At 37.9% G+C, this 26,954-nt stretch overlaps 1 protein-coding gene across 2 annotated transcripts in view; it reads right to left on the reverse strand.

The window, feature by feature from the left end:
• IL13RA2 (interleukin 13 receptor subunit alpha 2) overlaps positions 1–26,954 on the reverse strand; it is a 67,126-nt gene that overhangs the window by 14,670 nt on the left and 25,502 nt on the right. The window contains exon 3 of one of the 2 annotated variants that reach the window (XM_049704491.1): positions 563–689. In XM_049704491.1, coding sequence (XP_049560448.1) covers positions 563–656 — 94 coding nt within the window. In that variant the 5' untranslated portion in view covers positions 657–689. Of the gene's footprint in view, positions 1–562; positions 943–26,954 lie in introns of those variants that run through there. The other variant, XM_033413341.2, reaches the window with a different exon arrangement.

Raw genomic sequence — 26,954 nt, forward strand, 5'->3', positions numbered from 1 at the left:
AACGGTGGCACAAATAATGATTTGAAATGGGACCTGCATGAACCAATAAAGAAGGTTTCTATTGAGGATGAAATGACAATACTATTGTTTCAACTTTTATGATTAGAAATCTTTGTTAAATGCATTGTTCTAATTACCTTCTGCAATGAAAAGTTCATTAGACATGATTTAATAATTCTGTAATTATTTTAAAATTTTATTTTAAATCTCTGTATTTTGAAAATTTATCTAATTGTCTTAAAAGTTAAGGATAGTAATAAAGGAAAGTTTTCAGTTAGTTGGGTACCAGGCAATGAGGTTTCGGATAATTAACTTCTTTGTTAGAAAAGACTACACAGAAAGGTATGGAAAGTGTCTTTTAGTTTGGCTTTTATCCCACAAAATGTTTATTATCATCAGTTACCTTATACATGAGGCTGACTAGTAAGAACATATCTTTTGTGTATGGACTCCCTGAAATATTTCCAATAACAAGCCATCTACTTGTTATGCACTTTTCATAGGGTAGGTTGAAAAGGCAGTTAATATCCCTAATTTTAAAACTACTCCATTCTTGGTTTACCTTTTATCTCAGCATTTGAAGACAAAGTAGAGCCGAATGCTGTGCAAAGAAGAAGGGTATACAGGCATCTGATATCCAAATGAATGAAAGCCATTTCTCCAAGATTTAATACCTTCAAATTTCTACTCTAAGAAGGAAAAATATAGCAGTTTAAATTTATCATACCTCAAAAAGGACTAAATGTGACTAAAAATACATTTGGGAACTCTCTGTGTGCTTTCTATCAAGACTTGTGAAAACTGTGCCCCTTTGAACCATTTAAACAGAAAAAAAATCAAGTTTGGAACCAAAATAATTGGAAAGGAGGATTTTAGTCTCATTCTTCTTATGAGAGCAAAAAAAAAAGCAAAACAAACAAACATATCCCTTCAACCCCCACCCCCGCCACACACACACACACACACACACGCGCACACACACACACACACTTTTCTACACATCATATGCTATGACCAGGATTTGAAAGTTATCTGAATAATGACAAAGCTCAGAATCTACACCAAAACCTCAGATAACTCAGAACTTTGCTTCATTTCTTCTCAAATATTAAAATCATCATCATCTTCTACTCTCCTATCCGTTCTACTCTTCCCTGTTATTTCCTATATCAGTAAATGGCACCATCATCTTCCCAGTTGCCCAAAGCAGAAACCTGAGAGTTTGCCTCAACTCCTGCCTCTCCCATCCAATCTCCCCTTCCTAAATTGAGGATCTCATCATCAGGGGTCTCCTTATCCAGTTTTTCCTGTCTCCAAACCATTTTCACACCACATACAGTAAGGACAAATCTGAATTTACCACCTCTTTCTTAAAAGAGCACTTCACTGTCACAGAATACAATTTATTCATCTTTTTATTATTGAAGAATAATAGTTTATGATTGAAACTAAACTAATAGTTTATGATTGAAACTAAAAGGATTCATGTCTCCACATATCCATTCAATCAAAAAATACTCTCCCTTCAATGAAACATCACTACTTGCAGTTCTACACTTCTCTTTGAGTCTATATTCCTAAAACCAACAATTTCACAGGAAGTTAAGCATTAAAGGTCACTTACCCCAACAGTCAGGGATTACCTTTCTTTTCTCCTACATAAATTAATTAAGCAGGACAGACCCTCTCTCCCTGCTCCACCCTCTTCATCTTACCTGTTCCATTTGTAGTGTTCTCATGTTGGTAGGCTTCGATTATTACATAATGGAACCTTGGGAACAAACTGTTAGAGCCAGCAAGTATATTGGAGGCAATGCTAGTCCAATCCTCCTTCATATATTGGGAAGTAAAACTCAGACTTACCCAAGATTACACAGCAAGTTAGTAACAGAGCTGGAAGTAGAACAGAGATGAGATTCCCAGTCTAGTGCACTTCCACCTTACTATGCTGGATCCCACACGTTTGACTCAGGATTATGAAAGCTTTTCCTCTGAGACTCCAGCATTTAAGTCTTCCTTCAATTAGCTAGCCAGGCTGAATCAACACGATGCTGTTTCTTTTTCTATGTCTCATAAACTCATAAGGGGATGCCATTTCTCTTACTGAGGTCCAGTGAATCTCTCTCCTCAATTCCTCCCTCCCCACCACCAGCCCACTGCTGCCTTCTAAGGCATCTGTAAATAGTAAGTAGGTTTCGTCAACAGAAAGCCATATTTCTGCCATAGAGCTGCTTTTACAGATTGAGGTGAACAGACGGGTTACTTTTGGATCCAAGGCAATAGGTCTGACAAAGAGAAATCCTTTCATATTACCTATAAAGACTAAGACAATCAGGCTTCCCTTAAAATGCTCTCAGAGAGATTTTTTTTTTTTAATAACTATTTTATTTTAATTTTGGCTGCATCGGGTCTTAGTTGCAGCACGCGGGCTCCTTGTTGCAGCACGTGGCTTCTCTCTAGTTGTGGGCTGCGAACTCAGTAGTTGCAGCACGTGGGCTTAGTGGGCATGTGGGATCTTAGTTCCCCGACCAGGGATGGAACCCACGTCCCCTGCATTGGAAGGAGGATTCTTAACCACTGGACCACCAGGGAAGTCCCTCTCAGAGAGATCTTAAAGTTCTTTCCTTAAATATTTCATAGCCCTGTGTCATGTACAGCATAAATGCTAAGAGTTAAAAATACCTTGCTTCTATTCTATTTATAGGCTACTGAAATTTGATTCAGGCTATCAAATAGCACTTCCTGGATTAGCCAAATACATTAAGCAAAGGTAGGAAATGGGATAGCTGGCTTCCTGAATCACTTACCTAGAAATCCACAAAAGGAATTCCTGAATCAACCTTAGTGTCCCACCTAGACTTTCTTACCCAAATGAACATGAAGACAATTCTTTCTTTGGCTTGTGGGTTACAGGACTGTCACTAGTGCAATGAGGTATTTTGTATACTATATGGTTACCAGAGGACAGAGTTTTTCACAAGAGGGGAAGGGATCTGAAGACAAAGGGAAGATGGGGGATGGAAATGCAGAGATACAAAATTTGAAACATTTTCTGATATACTCCCCACCCCCAGTCCACAGTTAACAACCACTCATCTGGTCATTTTATTTTAAAAAATGAGGAAATACCCAGAGAGGAAAGTGAGTTATCCTAGCTCACACAACTTATTGGGGGCAGAGCTAGGACTGAAAACCAGCTCTCTTAAGTGCTTTCCACTGACTAGCAAATGAACTTTCTTGTTATAAGGAGTCTGTCCTGAACCTATGTTACCAGAAGGCTCCCTGCGAACCTTCCTCAACCTATTGTCACCACCCATACCATCAACCCCACCACATAGTTTTATCATCATCACATTTTTAGCAGAGTAATAATTCAATAATCTTTCATTGTGCACTTTTTTTTTTTTTTTACCAAATACTATCCCAGCTGAATCTTGTCTAAGACACAAGGTACAAGTGATGAATCATAACATCTGTAATAATGAAAATAATACCTCCTACTATTTATTTACCCTTCCCAGCATCCCAGGCACTAGCCTGTGCTAAACCCTTTACGTGCATAATCTCATATAATACTTGGTCAGCCTTGGATGTATGTACTATTTTTATTCCCATTTTAAAGACCAGAAACTGAGACAAGGAGAAATTAAACAACTCCCTGCAAGTTACCACAGGCTATAAATGGTGAAGCTTAGATCTGAACCCAGACAGCCTAGTATCAGAACCCTTGATAACCACTACACAAGTGTAACCCTTGTGGAGGACAGCTTCCTGTTTCTACCCACTCAGTTTCCCACAACACTGTTACTTAGACAGTTTCCCACTAAGAATCTCCTTTGGAATGGCAGGCCTAAAGTTATTTCCTGGTTTCAGCCTCACTTCCCCACCTCTTCAAAGCCATGCTACATAATCCCTTCATTCTAAGAGTTGGCTGAGATAATCCTTGCATTATTGCAGAAACTACAGGTACTTACCAATAATACAGTTTCTCAAGAAATGGATTATCACAGGCAATTATCACAGCCCCTCTTTTCTTCCCCTCTCCAACTGAGAGACAGTTACTGAAACTCTAACACTTCCCTTCCTGTCTGATAATCAAGCACACTGAAAAAAAATAGATTGGTATTCCTGAAACAGCCAGTGGGCCAGGATACAGATTCTGTAAGTCACAAGATAGGGGAGGTTACGGGTAGGGCTAAAAGCCATCCAAAGCAAACTTAGACTCACAGCACAGTGTTGCAAAAGTTGACAGGACTAAGTAATCTTTGAATAAGCCAATAGATATATAGATGAGGAGCTTGTATACAGGCACAATAGTATAAATATCAACCTGGATTTCAGCCCTGCCTCAACCACTAATGTGTTTGGAAGCAAATTATAACTCAGTTTTCTTCTATAAAATGGAGGTAATGACACCAGCCTGGCAGTTTTAAGATTAAATGAGATAATGTATGTAAAAGTGAAAGAGAATAGTAAATTGCTCTATATACTTGCAAGGGGTTTGTTTCTGAGCACCTTGTTACTATGAAAAAACTTGAAAACAACTTGCTCCAAACTACACACCTGCTCCTACTAATTCAGCAAACTTGACTTGTGCACAGTTGATAAGTAGGTACTTATTATTAACCTCTAACTTCTACCACCCTTGTTGATCCAGTAGCTGCCTTTACTGGTCTTTGTCTTAGTAATAATAATCTATTGCATTTGTTTAGCTTTTTATAGTTTACCAAGAATTTATTGAATTATTTTAACAAATCTGCAGACATGAAATGTTGGTATCACATATTTACAATCAGTAAAATTGGGGCTTAGAGGGTGATGTGACTTGAACAAGACTCCACTGCTGGTACAATCCACACTGAAAGGAAAGGTAACAGAAATAAGGAACAGAAATATGTTGTAAAGCTAATAATGCAGTCCCTTACATAATACGGTTTTGTAGAAAATTTCCTTCTCTGCCTGACAAAGAAAAAAAAAGATCCTTCCAAAGTATCTGAAATAGCCACAGGTTCTTGTTTTGTTTGTAAAGGCAGTGACCAAGTTACAAAGACAAATAATTATCTATTATAAAATGATGAATGGGGTTTTGCAATGTCACTAAAGTGGCTTCTAAGAAAACCTCCTAAAGGAAGTATGGCCATGTCATTTCTGTTGCCGTTGTTTAGAAAAAAAAAAAAGTTATGAAATTTGATACTTTCTGTATTATTTAAAATATCTAAAAATATCATCCAAAGCAATTAGAATAGGGATAAGAGAAAAAGAAAATGGGAAAATAGAAGAGAAGTAATGCTTGAGGAGAGAGAAATGGAAAAGTAGGGTTGATACTGGAAAAGCTTTATCAAAAGTCCAGGCTCTTGTTCAACTTGTCCAAAAGAGTTTGGGCAAGGAACACAAGACACCAAGGAAAAATAAACACACACACACACACACACACTGAGGCTGAGGAGCAAGGAGAACAAAGAAGCAGTTTATTTAGGGCAGAAGCTAAGAGTGCCAGCGTCCTCACAAGTGAGGAGTGCCCACAGGCTTGTTGATCCCCCTTTTCATCTTATTTTTAGTCCTTTGAATGGGTGGGGGTTTTTTTGATTAGGAGCAGAATACTTGAGGGGAAGGTTTAGGTGTGGCCTGGATTGCACCAGGTTGCATCAGCTTCCGGCACACTTGCCTCCTGAAGCCACTGTACATGCGTTCTAAGAGCTGTTTGCCCTTATATTTTCCCTTACTAGTTGAGCACCACACCTGGAAGGTTGTACAGGCTCATCAGCAACCTGTGCATTTTTATTTGCGCATGCTCCACTGTTTTCATGTTCAGAGTTTCTTGCTCAGATGCTACAAAGTTTCTGTTTTAGATGCCATTCTGACCTGCGTCATGGCCTCATTAAATGCAAAACAAGGAGGTGGCTTTGCCTTGTGCCTAATGCATATACATAAGGAGGATGTCCTTGGGCCCCACCCTGTCTTCCCTGCCTTAGGGTGATTGCCAAGGCTTAAATGTTGTCTGGGGGTGAAATGACAAATTTATATGATCTTACATGAGAAGGCATTGACTAGGAGATCTGGGCTCTAGCACCAACTTTGGCAGGGGATTTAGAAAATGATAATAATAGGGACTATAGTTTATCTTACCAGGTGTCAAGCTCTGTGCCAGATGTTTGATATGGATTAGCTCATTTAAGTCGTTGATAGTTACAATTATTATTATCGCAATACTGTATTATAAATGAGTTGTTTGAGGCTCAGAAAGGTTAAGTAAATTACGCAAGGTCATACAACTTAAGCAAAAAATATGTGTATATCTAATTCTAAAGACTATGCTCCTATTAACATATCTCACTTTAGTGAAACTCAATTTCCTCTCCTATGAGTTATCCCTGGGATATCTTTCTGTTTTATCAGTTAATCTGGTGTGTATCCATCCATGGTTTCAGGATGTGACTCAAAAGCACCGGCTTCCTGAATAACTTGTCTCATTTCAAGGAGACCACCCAACATGTACAAATGTCTATTCATAGTTCCTAGAGTACAGCCATGACTCGGCATCAAAATCAGCACCTCTGGAACGGGACAGATCCTGAGGCCTGACAACATTTTAAGATCAATACATAGCTCAATAATAGTACAATCAGTCTATGAACTGTTGGTGAGTCAAATCTAATTTAGATAATAACTAGCACGTAATATTTCACGCAGTGGAGTAGTTTATAAAGAATGCTGAAGATGACTTTGTGTACTTTCAAACATAAAAGGACTTTGAATCAGACAGATTCATCATGCTTGCCCCTAGTCAACTGTCATTTCCCACAAAAATACACAAAGAAGTTAGGCACGTGCTGAATGATGAAAATCACTGCAGACGAATGAAGTACAGGTAGGATCTCTTTTTAACAAATACCACTTTAACATCCAGTTATATATAACATGATTATATTTGTGTCCCTGCCAACATTACATACTAATATTGTTTCTTGATATTTATGAAATATGTTCAATAAATCCTGTAAAACGTAAGTAGTCATTTTATTCCCAAATCCTTTTTGTAGATGGTTTCCTGTATGACATCCTGAGTTCATCCAGCTGACAAGTTTCCTGAAGCACTGTCAAAGCTACAGAATTCCGTTTTGAGCTACCACAGCAACTGACAGGTTTATAGTGTTCCTTCATGAAGCAGTTTACACATTTCAGAATCTGTCCCTAAACTGGGCAGATCAGAGCTTTTTAGCTTATAATTCCATCCAAATAAACCAACAACAGGCTTTTACAACCGTTTTTAAAAAATCTACCAGGTCATCGCTTTCTTAAAATAGGTCAGATTCTTATTATTAAATACACCTTAAGTTCTATTCAAATGAAGTCACAGCTGAAGAGCAATGCAGTTTCTTGAAAGGCACCACTGCTCTGGAACTAGCAAAACAATCTCTTTTGTTTGTTCAACACACTTCTCCTCACTCCCAGATGCTCCCAAATAATTATTAGCAAGCAAACACTGTGTACCCAAAACATTCACTTCAAGTAATGACTTTAGAATAACAACTTTAGAAGTCAGTAATAGAGTGTGACCCACCCTCTCCATACTAAGTAAAAACAGAATAGAAAATGTACAATAGCAGATTTTACATTGTTTCAATGTTATTCTACCAGTATGCTCTTGCATGTACATAAGATATAAACTGTAAATACATGAAAATATGGTATTGTGTAACATATACTGCCATCAGTTATGGAAAAGAATGTTAACAAAAACACATAAATATTTCTATCATGTATTCATTATTCAACGATTATTTCTGGAAGCCTACTACATGCCAGGCACTGTTCCAGCCACTGGAGGTACAGCAGTGGACAAAACAAAGAACCTGCTTTCTTGGAACTAACTTTCTGGAGTGGGAGACAGACAATAAACAGACAGACAGACAGACGGACAATATCAGATAATTATAAGTTTCACAAAAAGAAATAAAGCAGGATAATATGAAAGAGAGTAATGAGAGTTCATTTTAGATAGGGTGGTCAGGGAATGCCTCTCTGAAAAAGTAACATTAAGGACCTCAATGAAGTGAGGGAATGAACCAGATGAAGATACAGGGAAAGAAACTTGCAGGTAGAAGGCATAGCACATTCAAAAGCCCTGGGGAGGGAATCAGCTTAATAGTTCTAGGAATAGCAACAATGGTAGGATAAGAAACAGAAAAGGTTAGATGATCTCACAAAGATAGGCCGACTGTGGGCAATGGTACTGGATTTCCTATTTATTTTTAGTAAAATGAGAAGGAATTGGACAGTTGTGAGTAGAATAACATGATGTAACTTACATTTGAAAAGGCTACTCTGTATGGAAGGGAAGGATAGAAGCAATAATCCAGGCTAGAGTTGATGGTAAGTTGGACCAACTTGACAGCAGTGGAGATGCTGATAGGATTTTACTGATGGATTGAGTGTGGAGTACCAGAGGATGATGCCTGTATTTTTGTCATGGGCAACTGAATAATTGTTTATGGGGCTTGGGGATGATAGACAAGAGTTCAGTTTTATATGTTTCAGTTTGTGCTGCCTAACTAACATCCAAGAGGAGAAGATGAGTAGGCAGTTGGATAGTGGACTCTGGAGATTAGGGGAAAGACCAGAGCTATGGATATATTTTTGAGAGTCATCAGTATATAGGTAGTATTTAAAGCCATAGGATTAATTAAAGTCACCTAGGATATAGTGCAGATAAGATAAAGAGAAGAGGACCAAGGACTGAGATCTGGGACCCTCCAATATATAGAGGCCAAAGAAATGAGGAGGTATCAACAAAGGACACTAAGGAGAGGCCAAGGAGGTGAGAAGAAAACCCAGAGTTTGTGGTGTCCCAGAAACCAAGTATGGAAAATGTTTCAAGGATAAAGTGATAGACAATGTCAAAAGCTACCAATAGGCCAAGTAAGATAAGGCCTGAGAATGGTCTAACAAATTTGGCAAACTGAAGATAGTTGGTGACATTGATAAGGAAATAAGTGGAATGTCTGGAGCAAAACTCAGATTAAAGTGGGTTCAGGAAAGAATGGGAGGGAGACAATGAGTATGGATAACTCTCTTGAGTAGTTTGCAATGAAGGGACATAAGGTTCTCTTGCTAGAAGGAAGTCACTCATTTCTTCCCTCTTGAAAACAGGAATGGAGAACATCTCACATAAAGGTTTGATCCTGTTGTTACTTAGATTTTTGTCGTACCTGTTTAGTAACAGTGAGTGTTCTTATTTGAGGGATGCAGGCCAGAGTATTTTAGGATTGTACTTATCAAAGGGTACCATACCAAGGTAGAACATTTTTCTGAGACAATTAGAAACTATCAAAGTTTAGTTTCACCAGTGATTAACAAATACTTTCCATCTGCTCAAATTGTTTTACAAAGGTATCTCCATCTTGTCACATTTCCAATGAAATATTATTTTTAAAAGCCTGCAATTTCTCCAGACTGTAGAACATCTTTACTTTCCATCTATGTGCAATCTGAGATTTCATTGTTTTTCTTCTAAATTTGTCTCCTGCAACAAAAGTAATCAGAAACAACTTTAACTATATTTTTATAGGGCACTTTAAAAACTTGGCTATTGGTCTAGAAACATGATTGAAAATCAGAATCAAGGGATATCAGAAATTCTTGTTCTAGGGAACATAAAGCCTTTATTGTATTTTGAAAACTCTGAAACTGAGGGATCAAATAATATAACTGTCCATACTCCCAAAGGGCTCCAATAAGTGCATATCTCTAGGCAAGAGGATTTGTATTCTGGCTTAGATTGGCAGCCTATTTGAGATTCAGAGCATGGATGATCCTATTTCATCATTCAGGCTCTTGCTGTTTGCTTCTTCTCCCACACGCCCCTCATCTTCTTTCCTTATATTTTTCTTTTTCCATTTTCTCCCTCTTTTCCTCTTTCTTACTGATGTTTTCTCTTTTCCATTAAGTGGAAATAAATATATTTTTGGATTCCTGGCTGTCCTTATTTTAAATATACTGGAGCATTCTCTCTTCTCAATACATTTTCTTTTCTTTTCTTTTCTTTTTTAATAAATCTATTTATTTATTTATTTATTTTATTTATTTTTGCCTGCATTGGGCCTTCGTTGCTGCACGCAGGCTTTCTCTAGTTGCGGCAAGCAGGGGCTACTCTTTGTTGCAGTGCGCGGGCTTCTCATTGTGGTGGCTTCTCTTGTTGCGGAGCACAGGCTCTAGGTGTGTGGGCTTCAGTAGTTGTGGCTCGCAGGCTCTACAGCGCAGCCTTAGTAGTTGTGGCGCATGGGCTTAGTTGCTCCGCAGCATGTGGGATTTTCCCGGACCAGGGCTTGAACCCATGTCCCCTGCATTGGCAGGGGGATTCTTAACCACTGTACCACCAGTGGAAGTCCCTCAATACATTTTCATTAGTTGTTTGGCTTCAGAATATTTTCCATGCATTACTTGAAGATTAGACCAGTTTTGTAACTTTGTGAGTTTACTTTTTTAAAGTACTTATGATAAAAAGGCTATTTTTTACTTGTATGTCAGCAGAGCTTTATTGTTTTTCACTGGACTGATTGCCCTTCATAAAAATGAATTTCCTGCTTTAAGAGAACTGGTTCTTTATAATCATCTGCTTAAAAGCTCTGAATCCACTAATAATTTTAAGTGGTAGGTCTGCCTACTCACCTACTTTCTCACTTTTTTTGATAGCTGCTTTTCAGGTTGGGTTAGACAATGTTTGTTAAATGACTTTAGGGGCTTCTCATCAAGCCCCTATTTTCTATTTTTATGGCCTGTGCCTTTGATTGCTGTATTGGTGCTGATACGATCATAGGCATCTATCCAGATCTTCATTTCACAGACACTTCCTGAGCATCCATTTTGCACTCAAGGCTGCAGATATGAAAGCAAGCAAGACACAGAGTTCCCTGCCATCAAGTTTATGGAAGGAGAGCCAAAGAAACCAGAAACCAAAAAACAACAACAACAAAACCCCACAGTAACTCACTACACACTTGTCAGAATGGCCAAAATCCAGGACACTGACAACAACAACAAATGATGGCAAGGATGCTGAGCAACAGGCACTCTCATTCTTTGCTGGTAGGAATGCAAAATGGTACAGCCACTTTGGAAGATAGTTTGGTGATTTCTTACAAAACTAAACATACTCTTACCATATGATCCAGCAATCATGCTCCTTGGTTATTTACCCAAAGGAGTTTAAAATTTATGTGCACACAAAAACCTGCACACAAATATTTATCGCAGCTTTATTCATAATTGCAAAAACTTGGAAGCAATCAAGATGTCCCTCAGTAGGTGAATGGATAAATAAACTGTGGTACATCCAGACAATGGTATATTACTCTACTAAAAAGAAATCAAGCCATGAAAAGGCTTGGAGGAGCCTTGAGTTCTTATTACTAAGTAAAAGAAGCCAATCTGAAAAGGCAATATAAGTGATGATTCCAACTACATGACATTCTGGAAAAGGCAAAACTATGGAGACAGCAAAAACTTCAGTGGTTTCCAGGGGTTGAAGTGAGGGGGAGGGATGACTAGGCAGAACACAGAGGAATTTTAGGGCAGTGAAAATACTCTGTATGATATTATAATCATGGATACATGTCATTATACATTTGCCCAAACCCATAGACTATACAACACTAAGAATGAACCCTAATGTAAACTGTGGACTTTGGGTGATTATGATGTGTCAATGTAGGCTCATCACTTGTAACAAACGTACCACTCTGGTGCGGGATGCTGATAATGGGAGAGGCTATACATGTGTGGGGGCAGGAGGTATATGGAAAATCTCTGTACCTTCCTCTTAGTTTTGCTGTGAACCTAAAAATGCTCTAAAAAAATTAAGTCTTTAAAAATTAAATTATATAAACTTACAGTTAAATAATTTATAATATAAGCAAAATTAATAAACAAAATGGTTACTATAGTGTGTGAGCTTTCCTTGGGCTACTGGCAGAAATGTGAATTGATAGAATCTTTTTTGGAGGCAGTGTGGCTGAGATTACTACTTGTCCCCTAATATTCATTCTCCTCTCCTTCAGTGTAATGAAACCCCCATGTTTTAGCTGGGCACATGGGCATACAAAATGAAGGCTACCATGACAACATTAAGTTCTTGCCTAAGAGGTATAAACAGAAGTGTTATCTCCAATCTCTGTCATGCCTTTAAAGAGAATAGACCATTTCTCCCCTTTCCCTTTCCCCCTTTCTCCACTCTGCTTCTTAGAATGTGGTCCTGGTAGTGAGCCATCTTTGATTAAGCAGATGAGGAAAACACCCTAGGCATGGCAGAACAAGTTTGGAATAGCCCAGGGCCTTGACCTCATGAAGTAAAGCTTCATGCAGCCCTGGATTAGCTACCTCCAGATAATTATGTGAGAGCAAAATAAACCACTTTCTTATTTAAGAAGAGCCTGCAACCTAAATAGAGGCATATTTAGCACTGTGTATAAAAGTCCTTTTCTTTGGCTGCGCCACGTGGCTTGCAGGATCTTAGTTCCCCGACCAGGGATTGAACCCAGGCCCACGGCAATGGAAGTGCTGCGTCCTAACCACTGGACCCCCAGGGAATTCCCTAAAAATCCTTTAAAAGTTCATAATCTTTTAAGCCCAAATTTCCAGGTAATCAAAGTATGCGCTTATACAGTCCAACCCCTCATTTTCTACATAGGCTTTGAGTCAGCTACATTTAAGCTGTGTAGCACTTCCTTGGCTAAAATCTCCAACCAGATACCTGGGGGGAAAAAATCATACTGAACCACCCCACTTGCAAATATTATAACCACAAATGCTGAAGTAGAAACTTTTCACAGTGACAAAACACAATGTGATAAAACTCCAACATCCCCTTTGAGGCCTTCAAAGTCCTTACTGTGCTAAATAAGTGCTAGAGAACTCTCTCTGGACACCTGGAGATTCTGCTAATATGAGCTGCTCTCAGGTACCACAGCACTTTTCCCACCACCATAAGCTGCTGCCACAGTTTTCTGAATGATGTTCTGATGGTGCACTCACATAATTTTAATCCTATGCTGCTTCACCTTTTCCAGATGTTGATAGTTCATCTACATGCTTTGGTTATTATCAAAATGCCCTGGAGTTCAAGTTTCCTCTCAATGAATCAGTACTAATTCCACCAATAATGTACACTGTTCTTCCTGCAAAAGTGCTAGATAAAGGAGATGGCTGATTCCATAGTTAGAGAGTAATCACTGCTGGATGAGCAAAGTCAAACATACCTAGAGAAAAGAGAACTACTTGTAGTAGAATCACACCTATAGAAGCATGGCTTTGTCTTCCTTTGACTGAGCATCAGTGGGAAAGTTAGAATGACTCATACCTCCTACCCTCTAACCCTGTTTCATTCTACTTCCTATCCTCCAACCCTACTTCATTCCTTAGAAGTGGGCAGGATGCTCTTCAGAAATTCCTAGGTCCTCCTGATTCTCTTGATACTTACTATCAAAAGACAATGAGATACATGCATAAATTTATACAGACACAAAACATACTTGGCTTCCACTGTCTATCACCATGGCTTATATACAGATGAGAAAACAAGCCAGAGAAGTTAAGTGATTTTCCCATAATCTTCTTTCATTCTAGCTTACGTTTTAAGTACTGCCACTGTGATCATTTTTCAGCTTTGCAAAGACTTGACTGTTTTTTCCAAATCCATCTGGCAGACTTTGCTTTCTTCCCTTTTTTATTCAATCTAGATTAGTTTCCATACCCCCAAACTAAAGCTGTCCCTCTGCCTGTTTATCATAACTTCCTAACAAAATCCCAAGCTTGAATGAATCCAACTTTCAGGTTTTCTCTGTGCCTATACCGGAGAAGGTGGGTGCTGAAGGAATAAGTCCCACAATAGATTAGTTCCATGATAAAGTTATAATATTCAAATTCACATGAACCCACAGTACTACTCAGAAACATTACATGTCTCTGTTCAGCTTTATTCCATTCTTGACAATAATTACAAACTTCTTCCAGTATCTCCAATCCTCTCATCTCCTCTCCCCAATCTCAGCACATGACTTTGTCTCTTTAAAAACAAAATTGAATAAGGACCTACTGTATAGCACAGGGAACTCTTCTCAATACTCTGTAATGACCTATATGGGAAAAGAATCTAAAAAAGAGTGGATATATGTATAACTTATTCACTTTGCTGTACAGCAGAAACTAACACAACATTGTAAATCAACTATACTAAAAATTAAAAAATAAATAAAAACAAAATTGAAGCTATCAGATGGAAATTCCCTCATCTTCTTGATTCCACATTTTCCCCACACCCTCTCTTCCTTCCCTACTGCTATAATAAAGGAGTATATTTCCTATTAAGGTAAAACTCCTCATGTGTGTTTTGGATTCCAACCCTGATCAATTATCAGAAATCTTACCATTTAATTTTTTCTTCTCATATATTTTCAACATACATGAGATGTATGTATACATATCAGGTGGATATATCTATTAGCATTTAAATATGCTCATTTCTCCCCAAACTTAAAAAAAAACTATCTTGTCCATATATTTGTCTCCAGCTACTGCCCCAATACTCCCATATTCTTCACATCCAAATTTCTAGGAAGAGTTGTCTATACTTGCTATTTTCACACCTCCCACTCACTCTTCACCACTCCATTCCCTTCTAGCTTCTTCCTTCATCCCACCACCAATCCATGACTCTCCTGAAACATGTCCCACTAAAATAACTAATGGCCTCCATGTTACTGAATCCAATCAATATTTTTTATCCCAATCTTAAAGTGGCATTCACCTGTTTACCACCATCCTTCTTGAAACACTGTTCCCTTGGTTTTTCTCACACCAGCTTCCCAGTTTTCCTTCTACCTCTCTGGCCACACTTTTCATTTCATTTTTAGGTTCACCCTTTACTTATCCTAATATTAAATGAAGTTCTTTGAAGCCCTCATCTCTTTTGACTCTATGTTCTCCCTACGTAATTTTATCCACTCCCACAGCTTCCATTACTATCTATATGCCAATGACTTTCAAACATATATCTCTCACTCAAGCTACTGTTCTGAGCTCCAGACCTGTATATCTAATTGTTCTCTCAAATTTTTCACTTAGAAGTCTCAAACACACCTCAAATGCAAAATATCAAACACCAAAATCATGATCTTCCATCTGAAAATGGGTATTTAGAGAAGGAGATCTGTGATGTGTGTGGGTATGAAATGATGGTTGAAGATAAATGACAGAAAGGAATCTAGGATGATTCCTGTTTCTGGTTTAGGACACTGCTTGGGAATTTATGCTACCATTTGGTACTGGAAATAGAGGAAAGGAAAATGATGATAAATTGCGTTAATATTTTGAATATTTATAATCCCTGTGTATTCATGTTCTTTGAAACAGAGAAAACTGAATTACAACATCCGTGTTTTGAAATCATGTATTGAAGGATCATCTGGCTATTTTAAGAAAATCTGCATAAATGGAATTTATCACTGTTCTAGGGAAGATATACTTTCTTCTCCATGCTTTTCTTTGATAAGTACAGGTTTGTTATTTACACAGCTTAAAAATAGTATTAGTGACTGATGTTGTGCAAATGAATGAAAGCATATGGCAGGACACCAAGTCTCCTGACTTCCATTCCAGTGCTCTTCCCACTCTACCACAACTACCCATACCAGATATTTAATATAATTATTATAATAAGGGCCTATGCATATACATTATTATCTCTGTTTTATTCAAGAAGAAAGTGAAGCTCTGAGAGATTAGTTATCACATGCAAGTTAAAAAGCTAGGACTTGGTGGCATCAGAATTCAGTTCCAGGTCTTCCTGGCTCCCAAATCTGAGCTCTCTCTCCAATTTCACACTGTCTGCTAAATACATGAACTCTCCTAGGAGTATGTGCATTTGAAAATCCTCACAACCTCCCCACTGGCAAAGAAAAACAAAACAAGCAAAGTAATCATTTTAGTGGTAAAATCTCAGGAAAAGTGAATGTGACAAGCCAATGAAGATGATACTTGTGGGCAGGCCTGTCAACTGCTTCCCAAATCATATCATGTAGGCACCTGCCTACCTACTCTGTGACTCCACGTTATCCATCTCCCCAGTATAAGTCTTGATCCCACAGAGAGAATGGAAGACATAATTCCAAATCTTCTTAGTATTGCCCCATGAGACTCTTGGAGCAGCATGGAATAATGGAAAGAGCCCAGACACTGCAGCCACACAGATCTAAAGAAGACACTTCAGCTCTCTGCACTTAAATTTTCTTATCTATAAAATGAAGGCAGTAATACTTGGGGCTTAGGAAATAATTAAATGGGATAGTGCAGTGGTCCCTAACCTTTTTGGCACCAGGGACCGGTTTCCTGGAAGACAATTTTTCCATGGACTGGGGTGGGGGGGCGGTGGGGGGGGATGGTTTGGGGATGATTCAAGTGCATTACATTTATTGTGCACTTTATTTCTATTATTATTACATTGTAATATATAATGAAATAATTATACAACTCACCATAATGCTGATAGGAGGCGGAGCTCAGGCCGTAACGCAAGCTATGGGGAGCAGCTGTAAATACAGATGAAGCTTTGCTCACTCACCCACTGCTCACCTCCTGCTGTGCGGCCCGGTTCCTAACAGGCCGCAGACCGGTACTGGTCCATGGCCCAGAGGTTGGGGAGCCCTGCGATAGTTCACATAAAATGTCTGCAGCATAGTGGCCATAATAACCCAATTGTTATTAGCTGCCTTCAGCTTCTCCCATATCCAGGAGTCACCTCCTATTAATTCTTTGAAGACACTCTGAAAAATACATCAAAAGGAACCAGCAACCTACCCCACCCCCACTCCTCCAAGTTGCAGAAAAATACAGGTGATATTTCTCCGATTTTCAAAAAAATATCCTGAAAGCAGCTTTTCACTTACAGGTAAGATCTTAGCATTAAAAAAAAATAAGAAGAATCCAATAGTTGTTCTGTCTCTCCTTTGTTTAATCCTATTGTTTAAATAATCATTTTTAACATTTCTACTGCCTTTCACAACATTAGGCAGAGTCAGGACATCTGGCTTACTTTACAGATGAAGAAATAAAGACGGAGAGCGGGTAGGATGTCCATCCTAAGGTCACAAGACCATATGGAAAAGATCTAGAACTAAAACCCAGATCTCTTAGTCCTTAGTTTATTACTTAATAATAATAAATCTATGCAGTTAAGTCTTGAACGCTCTAAAAATTCTATACATTAATAAAATTTTAACCAAAAACAGCTGATAAATGCCCCATATTCATGTTCTGGTTTTATATATCTTTTTACATATTGAAGAAAGAAAGCTAACCTGGAAGCATCCAAAATGAGTGCAATGTATAAAAGTGATGGTCAGATTTAAATCTTAACTATGGATTCTTTCAAAGGAAAACAAGCATCAAATGTATAAAATGTTAGTTCATTTCAGAGCAAAAGCAGTGAAAATTGTCATTTTTATTTTAATAATCTACTATATATGTAACCATAATATTCAAATAAATGAAAACACCATATATACAGGTATGCATGTTCCATAAATTAAATCAAAATATCATATAAAGGTAAATTAAATCATTCATTTTAGAGGAGCTCTATGGTTATTTCTGAGCTTAAGAGAGAAAAGTTATGGCAAAGTGTAAGATTCTCACTTATAGAAAAAAAATCACATAGAAAACAATCTCAGAAAACCTCTTAACTCTAAAATGCAACTATTCTTACCATTTCTAAAGGACCAGGTTTGCTTATAAGAGGTATGATTTGTATAGAAAATAAAGGCTAATAAGAAAACAACAATAAAAATTAAAATCACTAGTGTTATTTATACTGATTAACCAGCACCTATTAATTAGCTTCATGCAAAAAATTACATTATTTCCCCAAATTAATATTATGTCAAGTCAAACAATTTTTGCCACAAAAGAGATTTATGAACCCATTTTAAAAGAGGTGAAGAAAGTGAAACAAATAATTATTCAAAACAATTTACCTCTAATCCCCTCTCTCCCTCCCCCAAATTTAAGTTCCAGACTTACTATAAGTAAATAATGTGTCCAGTTATAATCAAATTCTTCTGCAATATCACTGAAATCTGCTCATTGAACAGCTTCTTAACTTAATGGATTTTATATGACCTTAGAACTGCAGTCTTTATGTAGGAGGAGCTCTGCTTTATCCACCAAATGTACTGTCATGAGAAAATGTGCATTCAAAGCAGTTCAGCATTCAAGGTTACGTTTGTCAAAAGACTCAGAGGAAATCATGAAGTTCATCTGAGTGATTTTCTTTCCCTTTTAATTAGTTCCTGATACAGCATTTCAGTATGCTAATGTTATTTTACTATGTGACTCACCACATTGGGAATTAAAAGATAATCCAAAGGTAAGTATGTGTATGCTAGGACTATGCCAGGACTATAAACTCACTGTGTTGAGTTTCAAATATCTTTAAGGAGGAAGAGAGTCATAAGTAGACAAGGAATCCAGAAACCTGGGTTCAACTCTAGGCTCTCCTTCCCACAATCAACTAGGTGACCTTGGGCGATTTCCTCAACTTCTTTGGGCCTCAGTTTCAAAAAATTTATTGAATGTAACCTCAGAAGTCATCTAGTCTAACTTTCAATTCCAAGCAAAAATTGCCTCTGTATTTTCCCTAAGAAAAGGTCAGTTTCTCATATGTAAAATTAGCATTAGAACTAGATGATGGCTAAGGTTTCCCTGATTTCTAAAATCCTCAGTGTTATAATTAAAATTCATTAAGTGTCATGTATATTTTCTCCCATTGAAAGTTTATCAAATAGTTCTTTACATAACCAAACAAGATTTTATTTCAGCCCAGATAAAATTAAATTAAGAAACTCAGATCAACACCAAATCATCCCTCATCTTTCAAGTCTCCACAGAGTTTTTAATCCACCCCTGATTTTATCTCCATGACCAGGAACAATGCAAAACTATAAGAAGCCAGGATACTTTTGATGCTTTTCTAAAGTAGATGAAGTGACATCATTGATTTATTCTGAAATAGGGATGAATTGAGACTGGATCTCAGTCTATATACCATCTAATATTCCAATGGATAAAAAGTATCGTCCTTGCTTTGGAACACAGGTTCAGAGTTGATAGCTTCTCTCAAATACCAAAGATATATTTTACACTAAATATATGAATAAATAAAGAAAAAGCAAAGAGTCTGAATGAAGAGGGGATCATGGATTACAGTCTTCACTCCATTACTAACTTTATGTTTTACCTAAGATATTTTTTTCTTTCTGTGTTCTTTCGCATAGTTAATGCTTCCCCCTAAATTGAAGTTGGAAAGTGGAAAGAAACTGAGAATTGTTTAGGGAGTTTGGTATCTGCTTTTCAGATGTCAGCTAGTTTGCCTCTTTCACAGTCATTTTTGTCAGAAATTACTTATCAGGCCTACGTGAGGAATTTTATAATCAGAATTTGCTGACATGATGGTAAGAAATAGGAGACCTAGATTCAAAATCTTCTTTCCTTTCCCTGTGACTACAATTCCAATTAACTCATTTACTTTCTTCTATTTAAAAAAAGAAAAAAGAAAAAACAACTCTCCAGGAAGTTTTCTTCAAGCTTCCTATTTCCCCCAAATTTTCTGGCCCTTGCAAATATTTTATTATACTATACTTTATAGTAGTATAATGGAGAGGTACAATTCAAAGAAATAAAAGTATAATAATACCTTGGAATAATACAGCACATTTATTTGTAGACATGTGAACCATAAATTAAATACAGTCATCCTGTGGTACCCACAGGAGATTAGTTCCAGGATCCCCACACGGATACCAAAATCCATGGATGCTCAAGTCCCTTATATAAAATGGTGTAGTATAGTTGGTCCTCCTTATCTGTGGATGCAGAACACACAGATATGGGGGGCTGAGTGTAAAGTTAATAAAATGCTGTTGGAAACAATAATGCACCATGCCTCAGATGTTAAAGTTGATTAGATTTGAACTTCTACATTGATTTGATAGCTTAATCAGTGAAAGCATAGGCTTAGCTTTGCTCCTTGGTGTGAAGAGAAAGAAACTAAAAAGACAACTCATTTTAATATACTAAAAGTCCTATTTGATGGCTTTCTAGTGACATCATTAGAAGTTGCCAGTGAAACCTGTATGCTTATACCTTAGCACTCATTACTCTGACACAGATACAAGGCATGTTGCAACTCCTAAGAGAGAATTTGGGAGTAAGCCTGATTGGTGTAGAGAAAGGAGGTGGGATAAGACTAGTTGGAACGGTGCCCCCATAGCTGGAAGCTGGTCTACACCAAAAAAAGTGTATAAACCCACGTTTGATGCAGGCCAGGGTCATGTCCCTTCATTTCACCCAAGGGACATGAAATGAAGAGGTACATCAAAGCCTCAGAGTGGGGAAGTTCCTAAGGACAATTGGGGTCAAGTCATTCTTCTGAGAGAATAAGGCAAGATGATACAAATGATTCTGTAAGCAGTCAACTGTCAGTCCCTGGAAAGGGGCCAGCAGAAATTAGGCAAAAGATTTAGGTCTGGATCCCAATTTCAACAGAGACACGGAAAAAGAATTGAGCTTCCAGATTGGAACCAAAGTCCAATTAAACAGCCAGTAGCAGATGGTGGGGTAAGAGATAAATGCTAAAGCCTGATGCTTACAAAGTTTCCCAGGGGCCCAAATCAATTCCAGAGGCATAGCATACACTAGGTTATTTCCAGACTTCTACCTGCTAAAAGAAAATGGTTCTCATTGGGCCAGGGGTATATCAGAACTGAGATTTCTTAGGCTGACACCATGAAGTGAAGCTAGATGGGCCTAGGGTAGACAAGTACTATCTCTGAGCTCTTTAGCAGGAACATATATAAGTTTCAGTAGGTTAAATAACTTCCAGAAGTCAAAAATTCAAGAGAAATAAAACCTAGGTAGACCTGACACATAGTCCAGTGCTCTTCCTACAGAGCTACTGCTGGGATTCTTCCTGATACCTCAGCCGCTAAAATAGCTTACTGGCAGGGATCACGATATCTCTTTCATTGTGTAAAGCTCAGTAACTCCCACTCTGTGGACCATCAAAACAAGAAATGGGTATTCCTGAACTGCTGTTCAAGTGAGGCAATCAACAAAGGCATTATTTAATGCCCCAAAGTGTTATTTCCTTTGTAATGCTAAAAAGACATCAAATTAGCATGAACAAGAAAATTAAAGATTTGAAAAATAAAGATTTAAAAAGTAAATAAAATAACCATTCTAGTTTATATATGCTCACACACACACACACACACAGACACCCCATTCTTAAAAAAAATTCTCTGAATCTGAGAACAGTTTTTAAACTTTCAGGCAAATGTTAAACTTCTTAGGTTCTGTGGGGATTTTTTTAAAATAATAACACCCCGGAAAACTGACTTGAAAAGTTATTTGGTATAGTTGACATGTATACAGAAAAGCAGTGTCCTATAAAGAACATGGTCTGTAAGACAAAGGGCATCTAGACTGCCTGTGTTCCCCCAAATCTAGTTTTTAATACTCTGAAACCAGCTAATTTATGAACTCTGAGTTCCCCTACAGATTACCACAGATTCAACAGCAGGATACCAGAGCTGAGATTCTCAGGAAATCCAAATGAGCTGGGAAACACAGTCAGCAACATCATGACCTAGTCCCCAGATTAACACCAAACACATTTAAACACAGACACACAGACTGCCAAAAGTCAGCAGTGCCAGTCTCTGCTTTCTATCCTCTCACATTCATTTAACGGTTCACAGAGCAATGATGTGTCAAGCACCTTGCTAGATGCTGGGGGTACAAATGTGAGCTAGATAGTATCTCATGTAGCTCACATTCTAGTTAGAGGGATAGAAACTAGAAACTATTGATAATTATAGTACTGTGTGATAAGAACAGTATACTAAGATAGAATCATTGGCACCTAAGGGAGCTCAGAGGAAAGAACAACTCATTCTATCTGCATTGTGGTAAAAAAGGTGAGCATCTTTAGGACGAGATGGCTTGGGTGGGGGGAACTGCTGCTCCTGATATATTTGGTCCTTTGTCCCCAGTTCCTGGCACAAAGCTCCTAAAACCCTTGGAATTTCCTGAGTTAATGGAGTGTCTAATGGGCTCCTTTCAGCAAACTTGAGTTTATGCTAATGAGGTGATGATTGGTGAGCCTCCACTTAGCTCAGGATGAGGGCTGGTTGCCAGAGAAACCAACCTTGAGATTAGAGGTTGGAACTATCATCCCCACCCCCTGAGCTCCTGGAAGGTGAGAGGGGCTGAAAGTTGAGTTTCAATCACTAAAGATTTAATCAATTATGCCTTACTAATGAGACTTCCATAAAAACCCCTAAACAACTGGGTGTGGAGAGCTTCCAGGTTGGTGAGCACATTAAGGTACTAGGAAGTTGACATGCCTGGAGAGAGAAAAAAACTCCATGAGCTGTGGTACCCTCATCCCCACCAATACCTTGCCCTATACATTTCTCCCATTTGGCTACTCTTATAATAAACCATTAATAGCAAGTAAAGTGTTTCCCCAAGTTCCTTGAGTCATTCTAGTGAACTATCAAACCTGAAATGAGTCGTTAGGACTTCCTAAATTTATAGCTAGTTGGTCAGAAGTGCTGGGACTTTCGACTGGCATCTGAAGTGGGGACAGGCTTGATGGACTGACCTCTTAACCTGTGGGGTCTTTGCTAACTACAGATAGTGTCAGAATTGAATTGAATGGTAGGATACCCAGTTGGTATTAGAAAATCTGAGACTGAATAATTGGTTGATGTCAGAAAACACCACAGACGAGTCAACCGTCTTTTTAACCATTTCTTTATGACTCATACAACCCCCCTATTAGGAAAAGCCTAGGTCTTTCAGGAAGCTTATCAAGATAAAGTTGTCTGATAAACTGTGGCAGAGACCTAATTGTTTCCCAGTAACCATTCTCCTATTCTTCCTGTTAGTAACAGAACCTTTAGCTGTGTACGTGGCCTCCCAGCCAGAGACTATATTTTCCAGACTCCTTTGCAGTTAGGTATGAAGATATGATAGAAATTTAGACAATGATGCAAGCAGCAGCAATGTGTGCAACCTTTGGATCATGTTTTGACAAAAAAAAAAAACTCTTGTCCTCTTCTGTCTCTCTCCTCACTCAACCAGTAGGCTATAGCACACACATGATAATGGGAGCCAAACTTTGACCACATAGACAAAGTCACCATACTAGGAGATAGCAAAGCAACAGGCAGAAGGACCCTGGGCCTTGGATGACCTCCTGCAGCAGTGCTGCCTGCCCACCTTTGGTCTGTTGCTTGAGCCATAATATTTTGAGGTGTCTTGATTATAGCAATTTTCTCTGTACTCTAAATAACATAGAAATAAATCTTCATAAAAGTGCAATTGAGGGCTTCCCTCGTGGCGCAGTGGTTGAGAGTCCGCCTGCCGATGCAGGGGACGCAGGTTCGTGCCCCGGTCCGGGAAGATCCCACATGCTACGGAGCGGCTGGGCCCGTGAGCCATGGCCGCTGAGCCTCCGCATCCGGAGCCTGTGCTCCGCGACGGGAGAGGCCACAGCAGTGAGAGGCCCGCGTACCGCAAAAAAAAAAAAAAAAAAAAAAAAAAAAGTGCAATTGAGCTCATAGCAGCACTATTTACAATAGCCAAGACATGGAAGCAAGCCAAGTACCCATCAACAAATGCTTAGCTTAAGAAGGTGTGGTATATATAGAATATTACTCAGCCATAAAAAAGAATGAAATATTGCCATTTGCAGAAATATGGATGGACCTAGAGAATATTATGCTTAGTGAAATAAGTCAGACAGAGAAAAGACAAATATTATATGAAATCACTATACGTGGAATCTAGAAAATAATACAAATGAATCCATGTACAAAACAGAAACAGGCTCACAGACGTAGAAAATAAATTTATGGTTACCAAAGGGGAGAGGGAGGGAGGGAGGGACAAATTCGGGGTATGGGATTAACAGATACAAACTACTATACATAAAATAGATAAGCAACAAGGATTTACTGTATAGCACAGGGAATTATAGCCATTATCTTGTAATAACCTATAATGAGATATAATTTGCAAAAAAAAAAATTTAAAAAGAATCACTATGTGGTACACCTGAAACTAACACCATACTGTAAATCAACTATACTTCAATATTTTTAAAGATGCAATTGATATTACTTAATGTGTTACTCTTCCCAAAGGCATTTGCACATGGAATCCAAAAATCAAAGAATGTATAAACTCCAAAGAAAAATATGCTAATGGTAATTCAGATGTAGTGATAGGCCAGAGGTTTCTGGCTTTGGTTATATTTTGTTTTTAGCTCCCTTTAAATCTCAGCATGCCAACAATTGCCTACTCTGTCACTCTTTTAAGTTCAGCCCTGACTCTAAGCTTTCACATGTCAGTTTTTCCCCTTAGTATGTGATTTCCTTAAGAGCAGGAAGTGTGCCTTACTTGCCTCTATAAATCCAGTTCCTAGAGTATAGCAGATGTTCAATAAATATGGATTGAATGCTTCTAGTGAAGGTAACCAAAACAGCCATATTTTCTCCCTTTTGAAAAAAATTTCTCCACACATAGCTTTATTCTAATAATGCAAACAACTAAGTGACAAAAATAATAATGACAGAATAGGCTGATGATGTTGGTTTAAACTGCTTGTCAGGCAGTGTGTTTAATGATTACCCATGTTCTTTAGTCCTCACAATAACTCCATGATGTAGATACTACTATTGACATTCCCATTCTATAGAAAAGATAACTAAGGCTCAGAGAAGTTTAAAAGCTTTCCCAAGGTCTCACATTAAGGAAATGGTTGAAATAGGGATTTAAACCCAGGATTGCTCAGCTGCAATGTAGTCTGCCATATTATCTTCCAGAAATGACCTGGCAATGTGTAGGGTGGTGAGGGGAAAAATTAGCCTGGGTTTAAGAATGAGGTACAGATAATTAAGCCAATCTAAAGTTCATGTTGTGAGTTGCCAAATCAATATAAATTATATGATGCTTGTAAGAAACTTTTGTTAGTTTTCTGATCAAGGAATACTTTCACCTTGAAAATCTGTACATGGGGATATTTTTAATCTGGTCGTGAACCTTGGCACAGTTCCCTAAAAACTGAAGAAAATTGCCCTGGAATGATCATAAGAGGAACTGCTATTTTATATAAATGTTTCAGACGACACTGGAAGAAAACAGCATAGACATGAAATAGACTTCACAAGATCAGTTTGAACATATTATCTGCTATCAAGCATTTTATTCATCAATTATATTTCTAAGTTTGCTATTGTTTAAGAATATTCAAAGATATATAAAAGTAGAAATAGTATAATGAAACTGCATGTACCCATTATCTAGATTCAACAAAATTTTTATTAATCATATCATGAAAACTGATATTCCTACTTTCAAAGGTAAGAAAGCATCATGTTCACAGATACTGCTTAAATGCTGAAACAAATCTAAAAATCCTAGTCTAACACCCTCTTTTTACAGCCAAGTAAACCAAAGCCCTGAATGCAGCGATGACCTAATCAAGGCCATTTAGTTAGTAACAGCCTATATAAGAATCAGTTTCCACTATATCACACTGCTATTTAGTACTAAATACTCCTTAGTTTATTTGAATCCTTTGAAAATAATTGATGAAACGTGGTAAAAGCCTTTTTTTCCATAAATTCATTAAAACAGACTAGGCTATTCTCCAGATGAGTCTGTTCTGCCGAATTTTTCTGAGAATACAAGTTACAACTCTCCTACTTATCCCCTTTAACATCTAAATGTATTATAAAATAAAGTTTTCAATCAAAAGAGTTCAGAGAAACAATCATATAGAATTTTACCATAACATCATGATCTTTCCCTATTTGTCTTGATAATGCTGAGACAGGAACAAACATATAATGAACTTGTTAATTAACTACTAACAGGAAACCAGAGTATACACATGTGTGTCCTTGTATGGAGCCTTAATAAAATTAGGAAGTTAAGTCCCAGCTGGAGGCCAGACAGCCAGCAGAAAATTCCTAACAGCCAGGGCCCAGCATAATTTTAGGAAAAATAAAGATCAACAATACACATTAATTTTCTCAAGTTGTCATTCTAATAGTGGCATACGGGTTTTAAAATGCTTAAACAGTTCCTAAACTGGGTTTCAAAACCATCTCATCTATTAATCTTTGCATTTAATTTAGAAGAAAACCACAGATTTTATGGATCATATTTATTGCATATTAACATTTGACTTCAAAGTGGCTGTATCACCTGAAAAGAGAACAGCTGGATACTTTACACTAATATTTGTGAACTATATTTTAGATTGGCAGCATATCTTTAAAGAAATGTTTTATTTTTTTCCTAAGACTATGACCTACTTTCTCCCTAGGTTACCGTCATTCATTCATTCATTCAGTCAGTCATTTATTTGACAAACATTGAGTTCTGTGCTAGGTAAGCGGGATACAGCAATGAATGAACAAATTCCTGCCCTCACTGAACTTACATTCCAGTGGTGGAGATAGATCATAAACGAACAAGCAAACAAAAAAATATGTTAGGTAATGATAAATGCCATAAAAAAAAGAGGCAGGGTAAGAGGCTAAATAGTAATGGGTGGAGTGAGGAAACAAGGCTATTTTAGAAAGGATGATCAGGAAGGCCTCTCTGAGGAAGGATCTGAATAAAAGGATGGAGGGAGTCATGAAGATTACTGAGTAGAGAGTGTTTCAGGCAAATGGAATAGCAAGTGCAATGGCCCTGATGAGGGACTGTGTAGGTTGTGACAAGGAAGCCTGTGTTGCCGGAGCAAAGTAAGCAAGGAAGAAAGTAAGAAGAGGAAAGGTCAGAGAGGTAGACAGAGGGGGCAGTTTGTGTGGTGCCTTCCAGGCCAT

The sequence above is a fragment of the Orcinus orca genome, chromosome X (genome assembly GCF_937001465.1).
Source record: "Orcinus orca chromosome X, mOrcOrc1.1, whole genome shotgun sequence".
Classification (NCBI taxonomy): Eukaryota; Metazoa; Chordata; class Mammalia; order Artiodactyla; family Delphinidae; genus Orcinus; species Orcinus orca.